Consider the following 21,666-nt stretch of genomic DNA (forward strand, 5'->3'; position numbering starts at 1 on the left):
GTCAGAATAATAGTAGAGATAATTATTTATTTCAGCTTTCATCACATTCCCAGTGGGTCAGAAGTTTACATACACTCAATTAGTATTTGGTAGCTGTCACGCCCTGGCTCTGGGGACTCTTTTATGTTGAGCCAGGGTGTTAGTTTCTATGTTGTAGTTTCTACGTGTTTATTCTAGATCGTTTAGATCTATGTTGGCCAGGGTGGTTCCCGATCAGAGGCAGCTGTTGCTCGTTGTCTCTGATTGGGAACCATACTTAGGCAGCCTGTTTTGCACAGTTATTTGTGGGATCTTGTTCTGTATAGGTTTGTTTTGGTGTAGAACCTTTAGACTTCACGTATCGTTTTGTTGTGGATGTAAAGTACTCATTAAAAGATGTACGCCTATCACGCTGCGCCTTGGTCCGGTTCTTACAACGATCGTGACAGTAGCATTGCCTTTACATTGTTTAACTTGGGTCAAACATTTCGGGTAGCCTTCCACAAGCTTCCCACAATAAGTTGGATGAATTTTGGCCCATTCCTCCTGACAGAGCTTGTGTAACTGAATCAGGTTTATAGGCCTCCTTGCTCGCACACGCTTTTTCAGTTCTGCCCACAAATGTTCTATAGGATTGAGGTCAGGGTTTTGTGATGGCCACTCCAATACCTTGACTTTGTTGTCCTTAAGCCATTTTGCCACAACTTTGGAAGTATGCTTGGGGTCATTGTCCATTTGGAAGACCCATTTGAAACCAAGCTTTAACTTTCTGACTGATGTCTTGAGATGTTGCTTCAATATATCCACATAATTTTCCTTCCTCATGATTCCATCTATTTTGTGAAGTGCACAAGACCCTCCTGCAGGAAAGCAGCCCCACAGCATGATGCTGCCACCCCCGTGCTTCACGGTTGGGATGGTGTTCTTCGGCTTGCAAGCTGCCCCCTTTTTCCTCCAAACATAACGATGGTCATTATGGCCAAACCGTTCTATTTTTGTTTCATCAGACCAGAGGACATTTCTCCAAAAAGTACGATATTTGTCCCCATGTGCAGTTGCAAACTGTAGTCTGGCTTTTTTAATGGCGGTTTTGGAGCAGTGGTTTCTTCCTTGCTGAGCGGTCTTTCAGGTTATGTCGATATAGGACTCGTTCTGCTGTGGATATAGATAATTTTGTACCTGTTTCCTCCAGCATCTTCACAAGGTCCTTTGCTGTTGTTCTGGGATTGATTTGCACTTTTTGCACCAAAGTACATTCATCTCTATGAGACAGAATGCGTCTCCTTCCTGAGCGATATGACGACTGCGTGGTCCCATGGGGTTTATACTTGCATACTATTGTTTGTACAGATGAACGTGGTACCTTCAGGCATTTGGAAATTGCTCCCAAGGATGAATCAGACTTGTGGAGGTCTACCATTTTTTTTCTGGGGTCTTGGCTGATTTTCTTTTGATTTTCCCATGATGTCAAGCAAAGAAGCACTGAGTTTGAAGGTAGGCCTTGAAATACATCCACAGGTACACCTCCAATTGACTCAAACGATGTCAATTAGCCTATCAGAAGCTTCTAAAGCCATGACATAATTTTCTGGAATTTTCCAAGCTGTTTAAAGGCACAGTCAACTTAGTGTATGTAAACTTCTGACCCACTGGAATTGTGATACAGTGAATTATAAGTGAAATAATCTGTCTGTAAACAATTGTTTGGAAAATTACTTGTGTCATGCACAAAGTAGATGTCCTAACCGACTTGCCAAAACTATAGTTTGTTAACAAGGAATTTGTGGAGTGGTTGAAAAACAAGTTTTAATGACTTAAAACTAAGTGTATGTAAACTTCCGACTTCAACTGTATGCATGTCCAGTGTATCTAGGAAGGTGCCGGAGAAAGAATATAGGTTCATCAAAAGCTTAAACAAACAAAGAAAAAACACTACAGTGTGGTCTTGAGACCCCTGTGTAAACGTGAGGACTCATCCTTGGAAAAGAGGTGACTCTCTCTGTCCCACCCCACCTCTGACATGAACTGTTCGCCACCTTGTCCAGTTCCACCTCTCTGTAAGTGACAGCCATGTTGTGTCTACTGTGACGGTGAGAAAGAGGAAGATGGATGAGTATCTGGCCACAAAGAGTCCAGTCCTCCCAGGGTCTAACACTGTAATGGTCACTCTGCACAGGTGAAGTAGCCATTTCTCAAGAAAATCCAAATAACTTATCACATGAGAAGTGGATGTGTTTGTGAAAGCTCAACCAGATCCCAGAAAAGTGCTAAAAATAGCCCACATTAACATATGTGGCCTAAGAAACAAGGTTCACAAAATCAATAACTTGCTAGTAACAGATGACATTCATAAGGCGGTGGCTTATTCCAATGGTCATTTTAACGGGACAGTTTCCCGGTTAAGCGGGTCCATGTGGCCACCCCCTGGAGGCTTCGTGTAGTTGCCCAGCGCAACCGCTGAGTTTGTAACCCGACACCCTGTGCTGCGGTGCCTTACCATCCGTCACCCTCAGAGAGTCTATTTAAAAAGGAAAAGGATGAGTCCTCTGCTCTTGACTCGGGAACCCCCTCAAGTACTAAACATGTTCTTTCTGATTCAACGTCCCTCATTACGGATCGGCATAAATGAATGAACCACAGGGGAATATCGGAAGAAAGTCACCCTGGAAAGTTTCCTGTCAAACTGCTCTCTGGCTGAATACAGTCATTTATGTTGGGCAAATCAATAGGAGAGCTTTCCCTTGGAACTTTATTGCAAGCTTCTCCAATGTGTTAGAGGACAACCGGTGCTTTCTGTTCCATTGCAAAGGAGTCACGCTGTGATTAACAGATCAGGTTTTTGACTGCCAGGACAAATGCATACAAATGAATTTAGGGATCCGAAGGAGAGATTGCAGAACCTCTCATCTCGACACAAAGTAAGTATTTCTATACTGGATGGTTTTCTGTGATGGGATCAGAAGTTGATATGACAGTGATGGAGTCACACTTGCATATGCAGCCTAATTGAAGTGGACCTGACGGATAGTTATGATGTGATGTTGAATGCAGATGTTCGTTATCCTAATATTGAGTTGCACCCCCTTTTGCCCTCAGAACATCCTAAAGGTGTCGAAAGCGTTCCACAGGGATGCTGGCCCATGTTGACTCCAATGCTCCCTTCCCACAGTTGTGTTAAGGTGGCTGAATGTCCTTTGGGTGGTGGACCATTCTTGATACACTCAAACACGTGCGCCTGCCACCTACTACCATACCCCGTACAAAGGCACTTCAATATTTTGTCTTGCCCATTTATGCTCTGAATGGCCCACATACACAATACATGTCTCAAGGCTTAAAAATCCTTATTTAACCTGTCTCCTCCCCTTCATCTACACTGATTGAAGGGGAATTAACAGGTGACATCAACAAGGGATCATAGCTTTCACCTGGTCAGTCTATGTCATGGAAAGAGCAGGTGTTCCTAATGTTTTGTACACTCAGTGTATATGGGTGCGTTAGTATTTACATTTGAGTCATTTAGGCGATTTACAGGAGCAATTAGGATTAAGTGCCTTGGGCACATCGACTGATTTGTTACCTAGTCGACTCGGGGATTCGAACCAGCGACCTTTCGGTTACTGGCGAACGCTCTTGGTATGTATCCTACCTGCTGCTGGCAATGATCCAGCATCCTGTCACAAATTATGTCAATTTGTGGCAGGTTTACAGTTACATAGAGTCTGAAATTTACTGAATCTAAACTCCAGTGAAAGTTACTGAATCAATTGGAACATGGTCTACTTTGTAACCTTTTTGAATATGATGTTACAATAGGCAAATTTAGGTCGAATATGCAGTCAAGCAAGGATTTTAGAAGACTACAGTTGAGGGCGACAGTGAGAAGAAGCCTATGCGACTATAGGCCTACTGTAGGTTTTTTATTTATTTGAAAAATAACCATTAATACATTTGCTATGTTATCTTTGGAATGCGCGGCGCTCTCGTCAAAGCTGCAACTTTCTCAGCGCAATGCGCGCGTACAATTAAGCTTATTAAATGACCCCCGCGACTGAAAACGAACCTCTTTCGTCTCAAAGTAGCGGTATTTAGTAGGCTCTGTGACATTCGTTGTCACTTAGAAGAAGCATCTAAAGTGTTGACCATACAGGCGCCAAACTGCAATTCCAGGGACTTTTCGTACGTTTTTTTGCAACACTGTCAAGAGTTAAAGTGAGAAGGTGGAATTGGTCGTTTTGGTCAAGGCTGAACTGTTGTAAGAAATCACACTGCAGAATTAAGTAATAACGATGGACCCGGATAATGACTGCACTAAATACTTATTAAACCAGCTGGAGTAAGCGGGTGAGTTGTGTGAACAGCTATCGCTCAGTCGTATCGAAGCAGTAGATTCTGTAAAGTGATTTGTCAACTTTTGAGTTCCATCTGTTTTTGGTTTTCTTCAGTCCATTATGCATCTCCAAACAAGCAATTGGGGGTTATCAGTCTCTTTCATGTTGTTTGTTTGTCAACTTTTCATTTTCATAAAGGAGGCTAAATAGGCTACTTCTTTTTCATAGGCCATACTATTCATATTTTATCAGATTACTTTCACAATCAAATAGGGATTGCCTACCATTTCGTATATGAAAGGAATATCCCAAAATGTTATTACCCCCCAATGAATGAACGAGTCTGTTAATCAATAAAAGGAGGAGGGAAAGAAGGGAAAAGCAAGGAAGTATACCAAGGAATGTCCACTGCCACAACAAATTGATGTCCACAGCCAGTCACTGTTAGGCTATCTACTCTTCAAAATAAACAGATATGTTTTCAAAGTGATATATCATAACAATAACAATTAATTTATAATTAAACTGCACCACCTTGTTTCACTGGTGTCCAGACCCGTGGCCAGACCTCAGTCTTAAGGGGGGCATATGAAATGCATGGGAGGGCACGGCACAATTATTATTAGCCTACAGTACCTATATTTAATAATAAATTACCTCAAGTGGGGGGGGGGGCACAAGCATTTTTGGGGGCGGGCCCGGCCCCATATGGCCCGCCCATAGCGACGGGTGTGCTGGTGTCTACAGTGGCTTTGTTGTTCAACTGATGACAATAAACAGCATAACCTATTTAGCTAACAATATTGGCAAATTATTTTTCAGGATATTATCACATTTCAATAAAATGTGTATATGTGTTGAGACCAGATGAATAGCCCTCTCACAGAGAGAGGGGGAGATAGAGAGAGAGAAATACATGTAGAAAGAGAGAAAAATACAGATAGGAAAAAAAGAGACAAAGAAAAAGAGAGGACATATCAAATCAAATTGTATTTGCTACATGCGCTGAATACAACACGTGGGCTATCGATAAATAATTACTTACAAGCCCTTAACCAACAATGCAGTTTTAAGAAAAATAAGTGAAGCAAAAAATAGATAAGTAAAACATGTATTAATTAAAGAGCAGCAGTCAAATAAAATAACAGTAGGGAGGCTATATACAGGGGGTACGGGTACAGAGTCAATGTGCTGGGGGCACAGGTTAGTCGAGGTAATTGAGGTAATATGTACACTACCAGTCAAAAGTTTGGACACACCTACTCATTCAAGTTTTTTTTTAAATATTTACTATTTTCTAAATTGTAGAATAGTAGTGAAGACATCAAAACTATGAATATATTTTATATTTGAGATTCTTCAAAGTAGCCACCGTTTGCCTTGATGACAGCATTGCACACTATTGGCATTCTCTTATCCAGCTTCACCTGGAATGCTTTTCCAACAGTCTTGAAGGAGTTCCCACATATGATGAGCACTTGTTGGCTGCATCAGATGGCCTGGCCTCCACAATCCCCAAACCTCAACCCAATTGAGATGGTTTGGGATGATTTGGACCGCAGAGTGAAGGAAAAGCAGCCAACAAGTGCTCAGCATATACAGTGGGGAGAACAAGTATTTGATACACTGCCGATTTTGCAGGTTTTCCTACTTATAAAGTATGTAGAGGTCTGTAATTTATATCATAGGTACACTTCAACTGTTTGAGACGGAATCTAAAACAAAAATCCAGAAAATCACATTGTATGATTTTTAAGTAATTAATTTGCATTTTATTGCATGACATAAGTATTTGATACATCAGAAAAGCAGAACTTAATATTTGGTACAGAAACCTTTGTTTGCAATTACAGAGATCATACGTTTAATGTAGGTCTTGACCAGGTTTGCACACACTGCAGCAGGGATTTTGGCCCACTCCTCCATACATACCTTCTTCAGATCTTTCAGGTTTCGGGGCTGTCGCTGGGCAATACGGACTTTCAGCTCCCTCCAAAGATTTTCTATTGGGTTCAGGTCTGGAGACTGGCTAGGCCACTCCAGGACCTTGAGATGCTTCTTACGGAGGCACTCCTTAGTTGCCCTGGTTGTGTGTTTCGGGTCGTTGTCATGCTGGAAGACCCAGCTACGACCCATCTTCAATGCTCTTACTGAGGGAAGGAGGTTGATGGCCAAGATCTTGCGATACACATGGCCCCATCCATCCTCCCCTCAATACGGTGCAGTCGTCCTGTCCCCTTTTCAGAAAAGCATCCCCAAAGAATTATGTTTCCACCTCCATGCTTCACGGTTGGGATGGTGTTCTTGGGGTTGTACTCATCCTTCTTCTTCCTCCAAACACGGCGAGTGGAGTTTAGACCAAAAAACTATATTTTTGTCTCATCAGACCACATGACCTTCTCCCATTCCTCCTCTGGATCATCCAGATGGTCATTGGTAAACTTCAGACAGGCCTGTACATGCGCTGGCTTGAGCAGGGGGACCTTGCGTGCGCTGCAGGATTTTAATCCATGACGGCGTAATGTGTTACTAATGGTTTTCTTTGAGACTGTGGTCCCAGCTCTCTTCAGGTCATTGACCAGGTCCTGCTGTGTAGTTCTGGGCTGATCCCTCACCTTCCTCATGATCATTGATGCCCCACGAGGTGAGATCTTGCATGGAGCCCCAGACCGAGGATGATTGACCGTCATCTTGAACTTCTTCCATTTTCTAATAATTGCGCCAACAGTTGTTGCCTTCTCACCAAGCTGCTTGCATATTGTCCTGTAGCCCATCCCAGCCTTGTGCAGGTCTACAATTTTATCCCTGATGTCCTTACACAGCTCTCTGGTCTTAGTCATTGTGGAGAGGTTGGAGTCTGTTTGATTGAGTGTGTGGACAGGTGTCTTTTATACAGGTAACGAGTTCAAACAGGTGCAGTTAATACAGGTAATGAGTGGAGAACAGGAGGGCTTCTTAAAGAAAAACTAACAGGTCTGTGAGAGACGGAATTCTTACTGGTTGGTAGGTGATCAAATACTTATGTCATACAATAAAATGCAAATTAATTACTTAAAAATCATACAATGTGATTTTCTGGATTTTTGTTTTAGATTCCGTCTCTCACAGTTGAAGTGTATCTATGATAAAAATTACAGACCTCTACATGCTTTGTAAGTAGGAAAACCTGCAAAATCGGCAGTGTATCAAATACTTGTTCTCCCCACTGTATGTGAAGTCCTTCAAGACTGTTGGAAAAGCATTCCAGGTGAAGCTGGTTGAGAGAATGCCAAGAGTGTGCAAAGCTGTCATCAAGGCAAAGGGTGACTACTTTGAAGAATCACAAATATAAAATACATTTTGATTTGTTTACACTTTTTTGGTTATTACATGATTACATATGTGTTATTTCATAGTTTTGTTGTCTTCACTATTATTCTACAATGTAGAAAATAGTAAAAATAAAGAAAAACCCTTGCATGAGTAGGTGTGTCCAAACTTTTGACTGGTACTGTACATGTGGGTAGAGTTTAAGTGACTCCATAGATAATAAACAGAGAGTAGCAGCAGCATAAAAGAGAGGGTGGGTTGGGGTGGGGGGATAATGCAAATAGTCCGGGTAGCCATGATTAGCTGTTCAGGAGTCTTATGTTCAGGAGTCTATCTCTGTCACCAGGGCGACAGACATAGATGGTGGAGGTAATAAAGAGAGTGTGAGGATAGGGACAGAGGTCAGTGGAACCACTAAGGTCGAAGGCATGCAGAAAAATAGAGGAAGAGGAGCCCTACACACCGACTACAAAATGAGAAACAGAGCTTTAGTATAATGACAGTTTTAAGTCAGACAAGGCTGCTGGTATATTGATTGTAATGGTCACTCAGAAGCCTCCAGGCATCATTGAGGTTTCAACATCTGAGCAGTTGTGTCAGGATAAACGTGTATGCGGTGAACGAAGTCAAGCGCAGGACACCGAGAGACTGGCAGATGTACTTTACTAACAAACGTAATGAAAAGTACAAAACAACAAAACCTCCAAAACAGGGAGGAACAATAATCGCAATACACAGTCCTGCCGAAAACAAACGGAGAACAATCACACACAACAAACGAATGACAGACAGGGGTTATAAAGGGAAACCATCAACACTAATGGGAAACAGGTGTACACAAAGCAGACCAATCTAGATGATTGCTGAAACCTAGATCGGTGGCAGCTAGTACTCCGGGGACGACGAACGCGGAAGCCTGCCTGAGCAAGGAGGAGGAGCAGCCTCGGCTTAATCCGTGACAGTACCCCCCCCTTGACGCGCAGCTCCAGCCGTGCGCCGACCCCGGCCTCGGGGACGGCCAGGAGGACGCGGAGCAGGGCGAGTCGGATGACTCCGGTGGAAATCCCTCAGCATGGAGGGGTCTAGGATGTCCCTCCTAGGGACCCAGCACCGTTCCTCCGGACCGTACCCCTCCCACTCCACGAGATACTGCAGGCCCCCCATCCAACGCCTCGAATCCAAGATGGGTGTGGAGGAACCTCTCGTACCTCACTCTCCTGGAGTGGACCAGCTACCACCGGCCTGAGGAGAGACACATGGAACGAGGGGTTCATGCGGTAATTAATTGGCAGTTGTAATCTATAGCATACCTCGTTCAATCTCCTCAGGACTTTAAATGGCCCCACAAACCGCCGACCCAGCTTCCGGCAGGGCAGGCGAAGGGGCAGGTTTCGGGTCGAGAGCCAGACCCGATCTCCCGGTGCATACACCGCAGCCTCACTACGGTGGCGATCGGCGCTCGCCTTCTGCCGCCTGATGGCCCGTTGCAGATGGACATGCGCAGCGCTCCATGTCTCCTCTGAGTGCCGAAACCACTCGTCCACCGCAGGGGCTTCGATCTGGCTCTGATGCCAAGGTGCCAGAACCGGCTGATAACCCAGCACACACTGAAAAGGCGTAAGGTTAGTGGAGGAGTGACGGAGTGAGTTTTGAGCTATCTCCGCCCAGGGGATATATACCGACCACTCCCCCTGCCGGTCCTGGCAATAGGACCTCAGAAACCTACCCACATCCTGGTTAACTCTTTCCACCTGCCCATTACTCTCGGGGTGAAAACCTGAGGTAAGGCTAATCGAGACCCCCAGACGTTCCATAAACGCCTTCCAGACTCTCGAAGTGAACTGGGGACCCCGATCAGACACTTTATCCTCAGGCACCCCGTAGTGCCGGAAGACGTGTGTAAACAGGGTGTCAGCAGTTTGTAGGGCTGTAGGGAGACCTGGCATAGGAATGAGACGGCAGGCCTTTGAAAACCGATCCACAACGACCAAGATCGTAGTGTTCCCCTGGGAGGGGGGAAGGTCCGTGACAAAATCCACCAATAGGTGAGACCACGGCCGTTGTGGAACGGGTAGGGGTTGTAATTTCCCTCTGGGCAGGTGTCTAGGCGCCTTACACTGGGCGCACACCGAGCAGGAGGAAACATAAACCTGCACGTCCTTAGCTAAAGTGGGCCACCAGTACTTCCCACTGAGGCAGTGCACCGTCCGACCAATACCAGGATGATCAGAGGAGGGTGACGTGTGAGCCCAATAGATCAATCGATCACGAACCTCGACCGGCACGTACTTCCGATCCTCTGGACATTGTGGGGGAGTAGGATCGGTACGTAACGCCCGCTCGATGTCCGCATCAACCTCCCACACCACCGGTGCCACCAGACAAGACTCCGGAAGTATGGGAGTGGGCTCAATGGACCTCTCCCCTGTGTCATACAGTCGGGACAGGGCGTCCGCCTTAGTGTTCTGTGACCCTGGTCTATAGGTGAGTTTAAATACAAATCTGGTAAAGAACATGGCCCACCTTGCCTGGCGAGGGTTTAGCCTCCTCGCTGCCCGGATGTACTCCAGGTTACGATGGTCAGTCAAAATGAGAAAAGGGTGGTTAGCCCCCTCAAGCCAATGTCTCCACACCTTCAGGGCTTGGACTACAGCCAACAACTCCCTGTCCCCCACGTCATAATTACGCTCCGCCGGACTGAGCTGAGGGGCGGAGTTTTGGTGGCGTACCCGAGCGCTGAGATAGTACAGCACCAATCCCAGCCTCGGACGCATCCACCTCAACTTGGAACGCCAAAGAGGGATCCGGATGTGCCAGCACCGGAGCCGAGGTAAACAGGTCCTTCAGATGTCTAAACGCCCTGTCCGCCTCAGCCGACCACTGCAGACGCGCCGGACCCCCCTTTAGCAGGGAGGTGATGGGAGCTGCTACCTGTCCAAAGCCCCGGATAAACCTCCGGTAGTAATTGGCAAAACCCAAAAACCGCTGCACTTCCTTCACCGTGGTGGGAGTCTGCCAATTACGCACGGCTGAAACGCGGTCAATCTTCATCTCCACCCCTGACGCGGACAACCGATGCCCCAGGAAGGAGATGGACTCCTGGAAGAACAGACACTTCTCTGCCTTCACATACAGGTCATGCTCCAACAGTCTACCAAGCACCCGACGCACCAGGGACACATGCTCGGCGTATATTAGAATGTCATCAATATACACCACTACACCCTGTCCATGCAAGTCCCGGAAAATCTCGTCCACAAACGATTGGAATACTGAAGGAGCATTCATTAAACCGTATGGCATGACAAGGTACTCATAGTGACCCGAGGTTGTACTAAATGCTGTCTTCCACTCATCTCCCTCCCTAATGCACACCAGGTTGTACGCGCTCCTGAGGTCCAATTTTGTGAAGAATCGCGCCCCGTGTAATGACTCCGTCATACTAGCAATCAGAGGGAGAGGATAGCTGTACTTGACTGTGATTTGATTGAGACCACGGTAATCAATACACGGGCGTAAACCCCCATCCTTCTTCTTCACAAAAAAGAAACTCGATGACACAGGGGAAGTGGATGGCCGTATATATCCCTGTCCCAGAGATTCGGCGACATATGTCTCCATAGCCGCCGTCTCCTCCTGAGACAGAGGATACACATGACTACGAGGAAGCGCCTACTTGGAGGTCTATCGCACAATCCCCCTGTCGATGAGGTGGTAATTGAGTCGCCTTCTTTTTACTGAAGGTGAGCGCCAAATCGGCATATTCAGGTGGAATGTGCATGGGGGGAACTTGGTTCGGACTTTCCACCGTCGTTGCCCCTACGGAAACACCTACACACCACCCGAAACACTGATCAGAACATCCCTTGAGAGCCCTCTGCTGCCATGAAATGTTGGGGTCATGTGACATTAACCAGGGGAGTCCCAACACCACGGGAAACGCAGGAGAATCCATCAAATACAGACTAATTAACTCCTCATGGCCCTCCTGCGTTCACATCTTGAGAGGTGCTGTGACTTCCCTAATCAATCCTGACCCCAAAGGACGGCTATCTAGGGCATGGATGGGGAAGGGCACATCAACGGGTACAATAGGAATCCCTAACTCATAGGTGAACTGGCGATCTATAAAATTACCAGCTGCGCCTGAATCTACTAGCGCCTTATGCTGGGAATGAGGAGAGACCTCGGGAAACATAACAGTAATACACATATGCGCACCAGAGAGCTCTGGGTGAGTTGGGTGCCTACTCACCTGGAATGACTAATCAGTGCGCTGCCTACCGCCTCGAATCCCAGGAGACCCTCCCCAGCACCGACCAGCAGTGTGTCCTCTGCGGCCACAGTTGGCCTCATTCTCCTGGTCTCCCTAGCACCAGCACCTCCGAGCTCCATAGGGGTCGGCTCGGAAGTGCTGGGGGATGGAATGGACAGCCCTGAATCCGGACGTTCGCGGGTAGCCAACAGGGTATCCAGGCGAATAGACATGTCCACCAGTTGGTCGAAGCTGAGGTTGGTGTCCCTGCAGGTCAATTCCCGACGCACGTCCTCCCTCAGGCTACATCGGTAGTGGTCGATGAGGGCCCTCTCATTCCATCCCGCGTTGGCAGCCAGTGTCCGGAAGTATAGCGCGAACTCCTGTGCGCTCCTTCTCCCCTGCCTGAGGTGGAATAGACGCTCACCCGTCGCCTTACCCTCTGGTGGATGATCGAAAACCGCCCTGAAGCGGCGGGTGAACTCTGCATAGTTGACATTAGCGGCGTCTATTCCCCCCCACTCGGCGTTGGCCCACTCCAGCTCCTTGCCGGACAGACAGGAGATGAGGGCGGACACGCTCTCGTATCCCGAGGGCACCGGGTGGATGGTTGCCAGGTAGAGTTCAACCTGGAGCAGGAAACCCTGACACCCGGCAGCTGTGCCATCATAAGCCCTCGGGAGCGAGAGCCGAATCCCACTGGACCCCGGAGGAGAAGCGATGGGTAATGCCGATGGTGGTGGTATCGTAGGAGGAGGTGTAGGCAGACCCCCTCTTTCCCATCGCTCCATAGTGCTCACCACCCGTTCCATGGCGGTGCCGAGAGCCTGGATCATGGCCGCTTGTTGTTCAACGCGTTCCTCCACTGATCCAGCTGGCACCGCCGCTCCTGCTGACTCCATGTGAGGTGTGTGATTCTGTCAGGATAAACGTGTATGCGGTGAACGAAGTCAAGCGCAGGACACCGAGAGACTGGCAGATGTACTTTACTAACAAACGTAATGAAAAGTACAAAACAACAAAACCTCCAAAACAGGGAGGAACAATAATCGCAATACACAGTCCTGCCGAAAACAAACGGAGAACAATCACACACAACAAACGAATGACAGACAGGGGTTATAAAGGGAAACCATCAACACTAATGGGAAACAGGTGTACACAAAGCAGACCAATCTAGATGATTGCTGAAACCTAGATCGGTGGCAGCTAGTACTCCGGGGACGACGAACGCGGAAGCCTGCCCGAGCAAGGAGGAGGAGCAGCCTCGGCTAAATCCGTGACAAGTTGGGCGTTTTGGCACGACTTAAGGATGTCAAAGGGGGCAATAAATAATAGACCATTTCCGATTGTGCCCCCCACTGATTGAATTTGTGCATCTCTTACATAGGGGAAGATGTAGAGAGTTTGTCAGGTTGTTATTCTAAAAGAGAATGTGTTCTCAATTACTTACCTGATTAAATAAAGGCAAAATCTAATCAAAACAAGTATTACAAAGAATTTACAATATACATTTTAGTCATTTAGCAGACGCTCTTATCCAAAGCGACTTACAGTTAGTACATTCATCTTAAGATGGCTAGATAGGACCATATATCATAGGCATATACAGTAAAGACATTTTTTCCTCAGTATTGTAGCTATCAGTAGAGTTAGAGCTAGAAGGGGGGGGTAGAGTTTCAGATGTTTTTGGACTCTGCTGGGCAGGGACTCTGCTGTCCTAGTTTCAGGGGGAAGCTGGTTCCACCATTGGGGTGCCAGGACAGAGAAGAGCTTGGACTGGGCTGAGTAGGAGCTGCCCACCCGTAGGGGTGGGAGGGCCAAGAGACCTGAGGTGGCAGAACGGAGTGCTCGGGTTGGGGTGTAGGGTTTGAGCATAGCCTGAAGGTAGGAAGGGGCAGTTCCTCTTGCTGTTCCATTGGTAAGCACCATGGTCTTGTAGTGGATGCGAGCTTCTACTGGAAGCCAGTGGAGTGTGCGGAGGAGCGGGGTGACATGAGAGAACTTGGGAAGGTTGAAAACCAAGCGGGCTGCAGCGTTTTGGATAAGTTGCAGGGTTTTGATTGCACAAGTGGGGAGCCCATCCAACAGCGAGTTGCAGTAGTCCAGACGGGAGAGGACAAGTGCCTGGATTAGGACCTGGCCGCTTCCTGTGTGAGGTAGGGTCGTCCTCTACGGATGTTGTAGAGCATGAACCTGCAAGAGCAGGGTCACTGCTTTGATGTTTGCAGAAAACAAAAGGGTCTTGTCCAGGGTCACCCCAAGGTTCTTTTCACTGTGTGAGGGCGACACTGTGGAGTTGTCAACCAGGATGGAGAGGTCTTTGAGAGGGCAGGCCTTCCTGCTCAACTATATACTTTTGCTCACTGGGAGACAACCAGCGATTCTTGTTGAGCTGGTCTAACAGAAACAGTAGATCTGACTGAGGGTTGTGGAGGTTGTGCTGGCTAGTAATTGATGCTTTCTTGTTCTTTTGGCCCTGTATTTTGAAGCCTCAGCTTGCTTGCTGATCTCGCAGCTGTAACATCAGCCCTGGTGTTGCAGTGTGAAACCGAAAAATACAAGATATATGACTTATTTACACTGTATGCCGAAGCTGTCTCCTGTAGGTTCAGCTTCACATTACAGGAGACCGCAGAGCTCCAACGACCTGTCACACAGCTCAGTCTGGACTAAACCACCAAGGCTGCAACTTCTGCCTATTAAAAAGCAGTGTTCTTTCCAAATGAATAGAGTCCAATCGTAACTTAACCCAGACCTGCCACAGAGGCCGTCATACAAGCATCAGAATCTCCTCTAACCAAACCACCTTTAGGATACAGCTTTTGCCAGCACTGTAGGTAGACTTTAGCCTGTAAAAACAGTGCAACTATAAAAATACTGTTAATTCCAAGCAAACTTAGTTGACTCAACATTAAGTCTGGTTCACACACATGTAAACCGCCTGACAGAATGAGACTCACTTCCAGTGGATCCCTGTCCAGCTGATAAGAGACAATCTGAGACCACAACCAGCTGCTTGTTGTGAGACACACACACACACACACACACTCACAGACTTCTCAGAGACCACAACCAGCTATCAGAGTGGCGTCGGGTTGGTGATGATGGCACTCCGCTGCGTTACTTACTGTGAGATCAGACAGCGGTTTCAGAGCATTCTCTGGTGCAGAATGACTGTGGTCGGACTGCGCTGGAGCCCAGACGCCTTGCAGGGCACCCCTGGGAGTCAAGGAGGAGAGGAGGGTTGAGGTGGGGCGGAGTATTGAGGATAGAGGGGGTCTGGAAATGAGTTGAGTCTCTGTCTGTCTACCTGCTAACCCCCACACACCTACAGCTGCTTTAGACATTTCCTCCAGTGTACCGGTGTGTGAGTCTCTCAATGGTAAACACCAAATAGTGACAGCTCCTTTCCTCCTGTTACAGGATCCCCTATTCACCCACTGAGCCACCAGTCCACCTGTCATTCACTCACCTCACCCCTCTTGGGACACAAAACTGAAATAGAAAACAGACTGAACAGGGAGGGACTACCTGCTAATTGTAGCTTTCCGTTGCTAAACGTTTTTAAAGGTTTTCCGTTGCGTGGCCTAGTGAACACGACCCTGGTCAGCCCCTGTAGTGTGGTGACAGGGACAGGGGGAGGGACATGTTCACTGGAGGCTGCTGCTGCGTGTTAGAGACTAAGCTACCTTTAACGTGAAATAATTCTGCAGAGAACTTTATTGCAATTGTTTATGATGATGATTATTATGATGGAGAGAGTTATTAAATGACAGACTGTGATTGGGTTGTTGTTGTTTTGGGGTATGTTCTGACCCAGATGAAAGCTTTTTATTTCACCTGACGTCACTATAATGCAGCAACACTCATAAGACATCTTTCTCCTGTCATGCTCATACATCCCATCTGCAAATTCAACTTACATTGATATTAACTACAATAATATACAGTGAAGTATACAGAATCTCATGAAAGGTTATTTTTTCAATGTAATTGAAAAAATTATGTTTTGTAAGTTGTTTAGTGAGCCAATGTTAATTGCTGTAGAGTATTTCTAACCAGCCTCTCCTCTCTTCCCCACAGGAGAGTCCTATTGCTCTGTACAGTTTTATATTGTACTTGTTACCTGGGACTTGCACAAGTACACTCTGAAGGTAAGACATTACTTCCCTCTGGCATTCATTTCTTTTTCTTTTCCACCCCAGTTCCTCAGTGCCTATTTAATAGCGGAAAAGCAGTAAAACGGATTGGATTGGTGTTATTATATTGTGCTCCTAGCACAAGCCTGTAAACATGCTGTATGGGATATGGATGTTTCCATGACAATTTGTATGTATAGCTCAAACGGCTCATTAAGATGTGATGGCTCTTGTGAGGTTTGCGGCTTGCCAAAGACACAAATTAACACAATTGTCACAGAATTACAGTAACTGCTCTGGTTCAAATGAACACAGTTTGTTATTGTGTTGGAGTAATGAGGCCCTGAATTAATCCATTATGTGGAATTGAATTAGAAGCGAAGAGGCATAGGCCATATGGGCCAATTCTGACCCGAGTTAAAGGCGCGCAAATGGAACATAATTCCTATTTATTGCACATTTCTCTATGCGTATTATGACCTTGAACTTCAGCATGAGAATTGCCTGCTATTCACCCACTATTCATTCTAGGTGGTGAACTCCAACCAGGTGCTAAACACAAACTGTATGGCTGCGTCTCTAATGACTCCCAATTCCCTATAGAGTGCACTACTTCTGACCAGAGCCACTGTTGATGCAGCGCTGTACTACTGACTACATGTTTGGTTGCTGTCTTAGAGCAGAGACACACCAAGCAGACAATCAACCCAAACCAGTCAGTGGCAGTCCCATCGCCTGCAGTCCCAATGATGTATTGCAAGGACCACCTGCTGGGTGGTCGCGAGCGAGGGCTGAATTTTCCCATTGAACATATTATTATTATTACGTTTATTTGAACAGGCACAATATACAACAAAACATAAGTCTCAGTACACTTGAGAAAAATTGTCACGCCCTGGCTCTGGGACTCTGTTATGTTGAGCCAGGGTGTGTGGTTTCTATGTGTTTTGTGTGCTAGGGTGATTTTCTAGTTCGTTTGTTTCTATGTTGGCCGGTGTGGTTCTCAATCAGAGCTCTACCACAAGAGGACCACAAGGAGGGGAGGCAGCCTCGGCAGAAGTCGTGACAGACCGAGCTGTGCACCATTACCTCAAACAGACAGCTCGGTGCACCCAACATGTCAACACCTCTCATAAACACAAGTAGTGATGAAGTCAATCTCTCCTCCACTTTGAGCCAGGAGAGATCGACATGCATATTATTAATATTAGCTCTCTGTGTACATCCAAGGGCCAGCCGTGCTGCCCTGTTCTGAGCCAATTGCAAATTTCCTAAGTCCTTTTTTGTGGCACCTGACCACACGACTGAACAGTAGTCCAGATGTGACAAAACTAGGGCCTGTAGGACCTGCCTTGTTGATAGTGCTGTTAAGAAGGTAGAGCAGTGCTTTATTATGGACATACTTCTCCCCATTTTAGCTACTGTTGTATCAATATGTTTTGACCATGACAGTTTACAATCCAGTTTTAGTCACCTCAACTTGCTCAATTTCCACATTATTTATTACAAGATTTAGTTGAGGTTTAGGGTTTAGTAAAGTGTTGGTCTAATGTTTCATGAGCTGGCTCCCAAGTGGGTGGGCCTATGCCCTCCCAGGCCCACCCATGGCTGCGACCCTGCCCAGTCATGTGAAATCCATAGATTAGGGACTAATGAATTTATTCAATTGACTGATTTCCTTATATGAACTGTAACTCAGTAAAATCGTTGAAATTGTTGTAGGTTGCGTTAATATTTTTGTTCAGTACATTACTGGTGATGTTAAAATATATTTTGTGTTTTAAAAAACATGATCAAAACCATAATCTCTCATGGACAGACTACATAAACATAAATGGTACCTTAGATCTGTCATGATACAAGGGGATGCGTGAGATAATGAGCCGCATTCGTTTCGGTGCTTTGGACAAATCACAATTTCACAACATCTTTCGAATTTCGGAAGGGGAGGGGACATTTGGCCCATAGACTTGCCCGTAACTTGCAATGAGAGAGGGTGGAGCTTTTCCTTCTGGTTCCGATCTTCGTTCTATCTCTTCTCTTAACCTTTACGGATCCAGAACTTAATCCAGCATTTGATAATTACGTAAGACTTTAGTTCTGGGACTTTGTTAACTTGCACCTCAGTAGTTGGAATCATATCAGACATTTTGAGTGAGTAATCACATACATAACAAGCTCACTGTAAACTTTGCCCCAGACTGAATAAATACATTGTTAAACATAGTGGTTATAGAGCACCTATCCTTGATCAATCTTTCATCAACTTTCAGTTTTATATCTCCCTTAAATTTGTCTTGTCTCTTGCCTGTTAAACTGTCTGTTTTTCCAAATTTGTTTACAATAACCTTTGGCTTCATTTATGACGTTATTTAAAAAGTTGGGCTTTTGATTTTCTTAACTCTGAGATGACCTTGTTTCTCAGCCCTCTGAATATCATTCTGTCAACATCTAGTCCAGTTTTTAGTGCTTTCCTTAGAGCAGCATCTCTCTTTTTTAATTAACTACTATAATTCATCATTTATCCATTATTACTATTTGTCTTACATGTAATTGCCTTAGTATACTTTGTTTTTAAATTAGTGAGCGTTGTTGTTATTATGCCACAATTATTCTCTAGGTCCTCGGAGGTCAGGACATCATCCCATTTGAATCTATTTAAGTCGTTTTCAAAATGGACCAAGCCTCTTTTTGGTATGTAGACAGAGGTTTGCCTTCATGAGGGGTTTAAATTGATTCTCTGTTTTGTACGCTTTCTTGCAACACAAGTTAAATCAGCCCAGTTATCAAATTGCATTGTATAATTATTCTCTCAGGTTTATATTGGGCGTGTTGGGCCATTAACAAACTGATGAAGATCATATTTGTCTGTAGTAAGTTTCTTCTTTTTTTATTTGTCTTCCCAATTTGAATTGAAATCACCCATAAAATAAGTTCCCTATCATGGTTACATTCTTTCAAAATACCAGTCAAATTTTAAAGGAACATGTCATTTGAGAATGGGGGCCTATATACAGTACACCAATGATATTGACTGACATCAGGGGAGATAAAGTTTTTGTAATACCAATACTTTCCAGATTTTTTTTTGGTGGGTGTACTTTTTACCCCTTTTTCTCCCCAATTTTGTGATATCCAATTACAGTCTTGTCCCATCGCAGCAACTCCCGTACAGACTCGGGAGCGGCGAAGGTCGAGAGCCATGCACCCTCCGAAACACGACCCTGCCAAGCCGCACTGCTTCTTGACACACTGCTCGCTTAACCCGGAAGCAAGCCACACCAATGTGTTGGAGGAAACACAGTACAACTGGCGACCGTGTCAGCGTGCATGTGCCTGGCCCGCCACAGGAGTCACTAGAGCATGATGTGACAAGGAGATCCCGGCCGGTCAAACCCTCCCCTAACCCGGACGACGCTGGGCCAATTGTGCGCTGCCTCATGGGTCTCCCGGTCGCGGCCAGCTGCGACACAGCCCGGGATCAAACCTGGATCTGTAGTGACACCTCTAGCACTGCGCCACTTGGGAGGCCCTTTCCAGAATATTTGTATTCTTGAATTCAATTTGTTCACACTTAATCAAATTCTTTACATACGTCAAAACTCTACCTCCCCTCCCATGAGCTTTATCTTGTCCTAATACATTGTATCCTGCTGGCATTGTATAAATACTGTACTAGCAGGAGTTGGTGGTTGGAACAATGTTTCAGATAGAAAAAGAAAATCCAGATTGGAATCTACCAGAAGTTTTTCGAACTGGTCACATTTTGGTGTAAGACTTTTAATGTTCATGTGCCCTCCAAGAATTCCCTTAGGTTTTAATTTAGGTTCCCACAGGACCTTAGCATGGTTCACTGTTTGAAAGTTCATAATAAGTCATGTAGAATCGTGGATGGCGGTCTTCAGTAGTTTCACATCCTTGAGCCAATCAGGCGAAAACAAAATAAATATAGCTGCAAGGAGCCATGCCAGGGTTCAAGCTTTAGCCCCAGAGCATCACCATCAGGACAGATTGGACACATTGCCCTAGGATAAGCTACTTCTGTACTCCTTACCACACTTGCCAAATTTCAGAACTCAACATGGAACAGATCATGCAATATACATTTATTTTGGACAATTTTCAATGTTGTTGACTACTTTAAACGCCTTCTTCTCCAGAACCGCTGGACTGATTGGCACCATATGTGGTATATAGCATCTACTGTATGTACCCATGTCTTCAAACACAATATTTTCCAGGACTCTAGCTCAAACTATATGGCCGCTATGAGCCAATGAGCTTGCATTAATGTTTTTTTCCTGTCCAACAGCGCCACCATGCAGCCAAACTGAACTATACTTTACAGGTTAGCTAGACTTATATACCTGAGCATGGGTGCCAAATTGTATCACTGGAGATATAAACATGTGCCGTTATATAGCGCCACCATATGGTTGATCTGAATGTGCTTGCATATGTTGAGTCTTGACAGTGTTTGCAACATGTGTACCAAGTTTAGTTACAATACAAATATCCGTGTCTGATTTATATGCATTTATGTGCCAGACCACGCCCACATGGATGTTTATTGGTCAATTGCTTTGAGAGACATATTGCGTTACGAGACATAGATGCCACATATCAACTTTTGTGCAGATTGGTCATTCGGTGCCAGAGGAGTAGAGTTTTAAGTATTTTTCACAAAATTCTAAATGGATGAAAATCCATCAGGGCAGACCTTATGGGTCCTTGTGGCAAATTTGTTCCTTGTGAGGAGAGGGACCTATGGACTGAATGTCATGACTATAGGTTAAACAGGGTGAGGGACATGACCTTTCAATGTTTGCATCTTCAATCGCTTGTTATAGCACCACCATGTGGCCAATTGAAATGGCATTGTATGAGAGGGTATGGTCCATGGGTCTTTAAATCATGCCAAGTTGCACTTTCCTAGGTCTTACCATTCGTATTGTAACATTTAGCATTTTATTTTGGCCGTACGGAAGAAGAGGAATAAGAAGAACCAATGCCAAGAAATACAATAAGGTTTCACCAGATTCGCTGCTTGAACCCCTAAATATAGCTGCAAGTAGCAATGCCGGGGTTCAAGCTGTGGAACACCATCAGGACAAATTGGATTCTTGACAGTGTTTAGAACGTGTACGGATATCGAATATCCGTGTCTGATTTATGTCCCAGACACTTGTCTATATAAGGTCCCACAGTTGACAGTGCAAGTCAGAGCAAAAACCAAGCCATGAGGTCGAAGGAATTGTCCGTAGAGATCCGAGACAGGATTGTGTCGAGGCACAGATCTGGGGAAGGGTACCAAAAAATTGCAGCAGCATTGAAGGTCCCCAAGAACACAGTGGCCTCCATCATTCTTAAATTGAAGAAGATTGGAACCACCAAGACTCTTCCTAGAGCTGGCCCCCTGGCCAAACTGAGCAATCATTGGAACACAGGACTGATGGTTGCTGATAATGGGCCTCTGTACGCCTATGTAGATATTCCATAAAAAATCAGCTGTTTCCAGCTACAATAGCCATTTACAACATTAACAATGTCTACACTGTATTTCTGATCAATTTGATGTTATTTTAATGGATGTTACTTTTCCTTCACTCTGCCGTCCGACCCATCCCAAACCATCTCAATTGGGTTGAGG

The 21,666-nt window shown here is 45.6% G+C and overlaps 1 protein-coding gene across 1 annotated transcript in view; it reads left to right on the forward strand.

The window, feature by feature from the left end:
• Window positions 1–2,844: 2,844 nt before the first annotated feature.
• Window positions 2,845–21,666, forward strand: part of col27a1a (collagen, type XXVII, alpha 1a) — a gene marked incomplete at both ends in the record, with an annotated part of 366,083 nt that continues 347,261 nt past the window's right edge. Inside the window, 2 exons of the mRNA XM_084160593.1 lie at window positions 2,845–2,897; window positions 15,961–16,031. Of these exons, the coding sequence (XP_084016719.1) occupies window positions 2,845–2,897; window positions 15,961–16,031 (124 nt within the window). The remainder of the gene's footprint in view (window positions 2,898–15,960; window positions 16,032–21,666) is intronic.

The sequence above is a fragment of the Coregonus lavaretus genome, assembly GCF_964263955.1.
Source record: "Coregonus lavaretus genome assembly, chromosome: 4".
NCBI lineage: Eukaryota > Metazoa > Chordata > Actinopteri > Salmoniformes > Salmonidae > Coregonus > Coregonus lavaretus.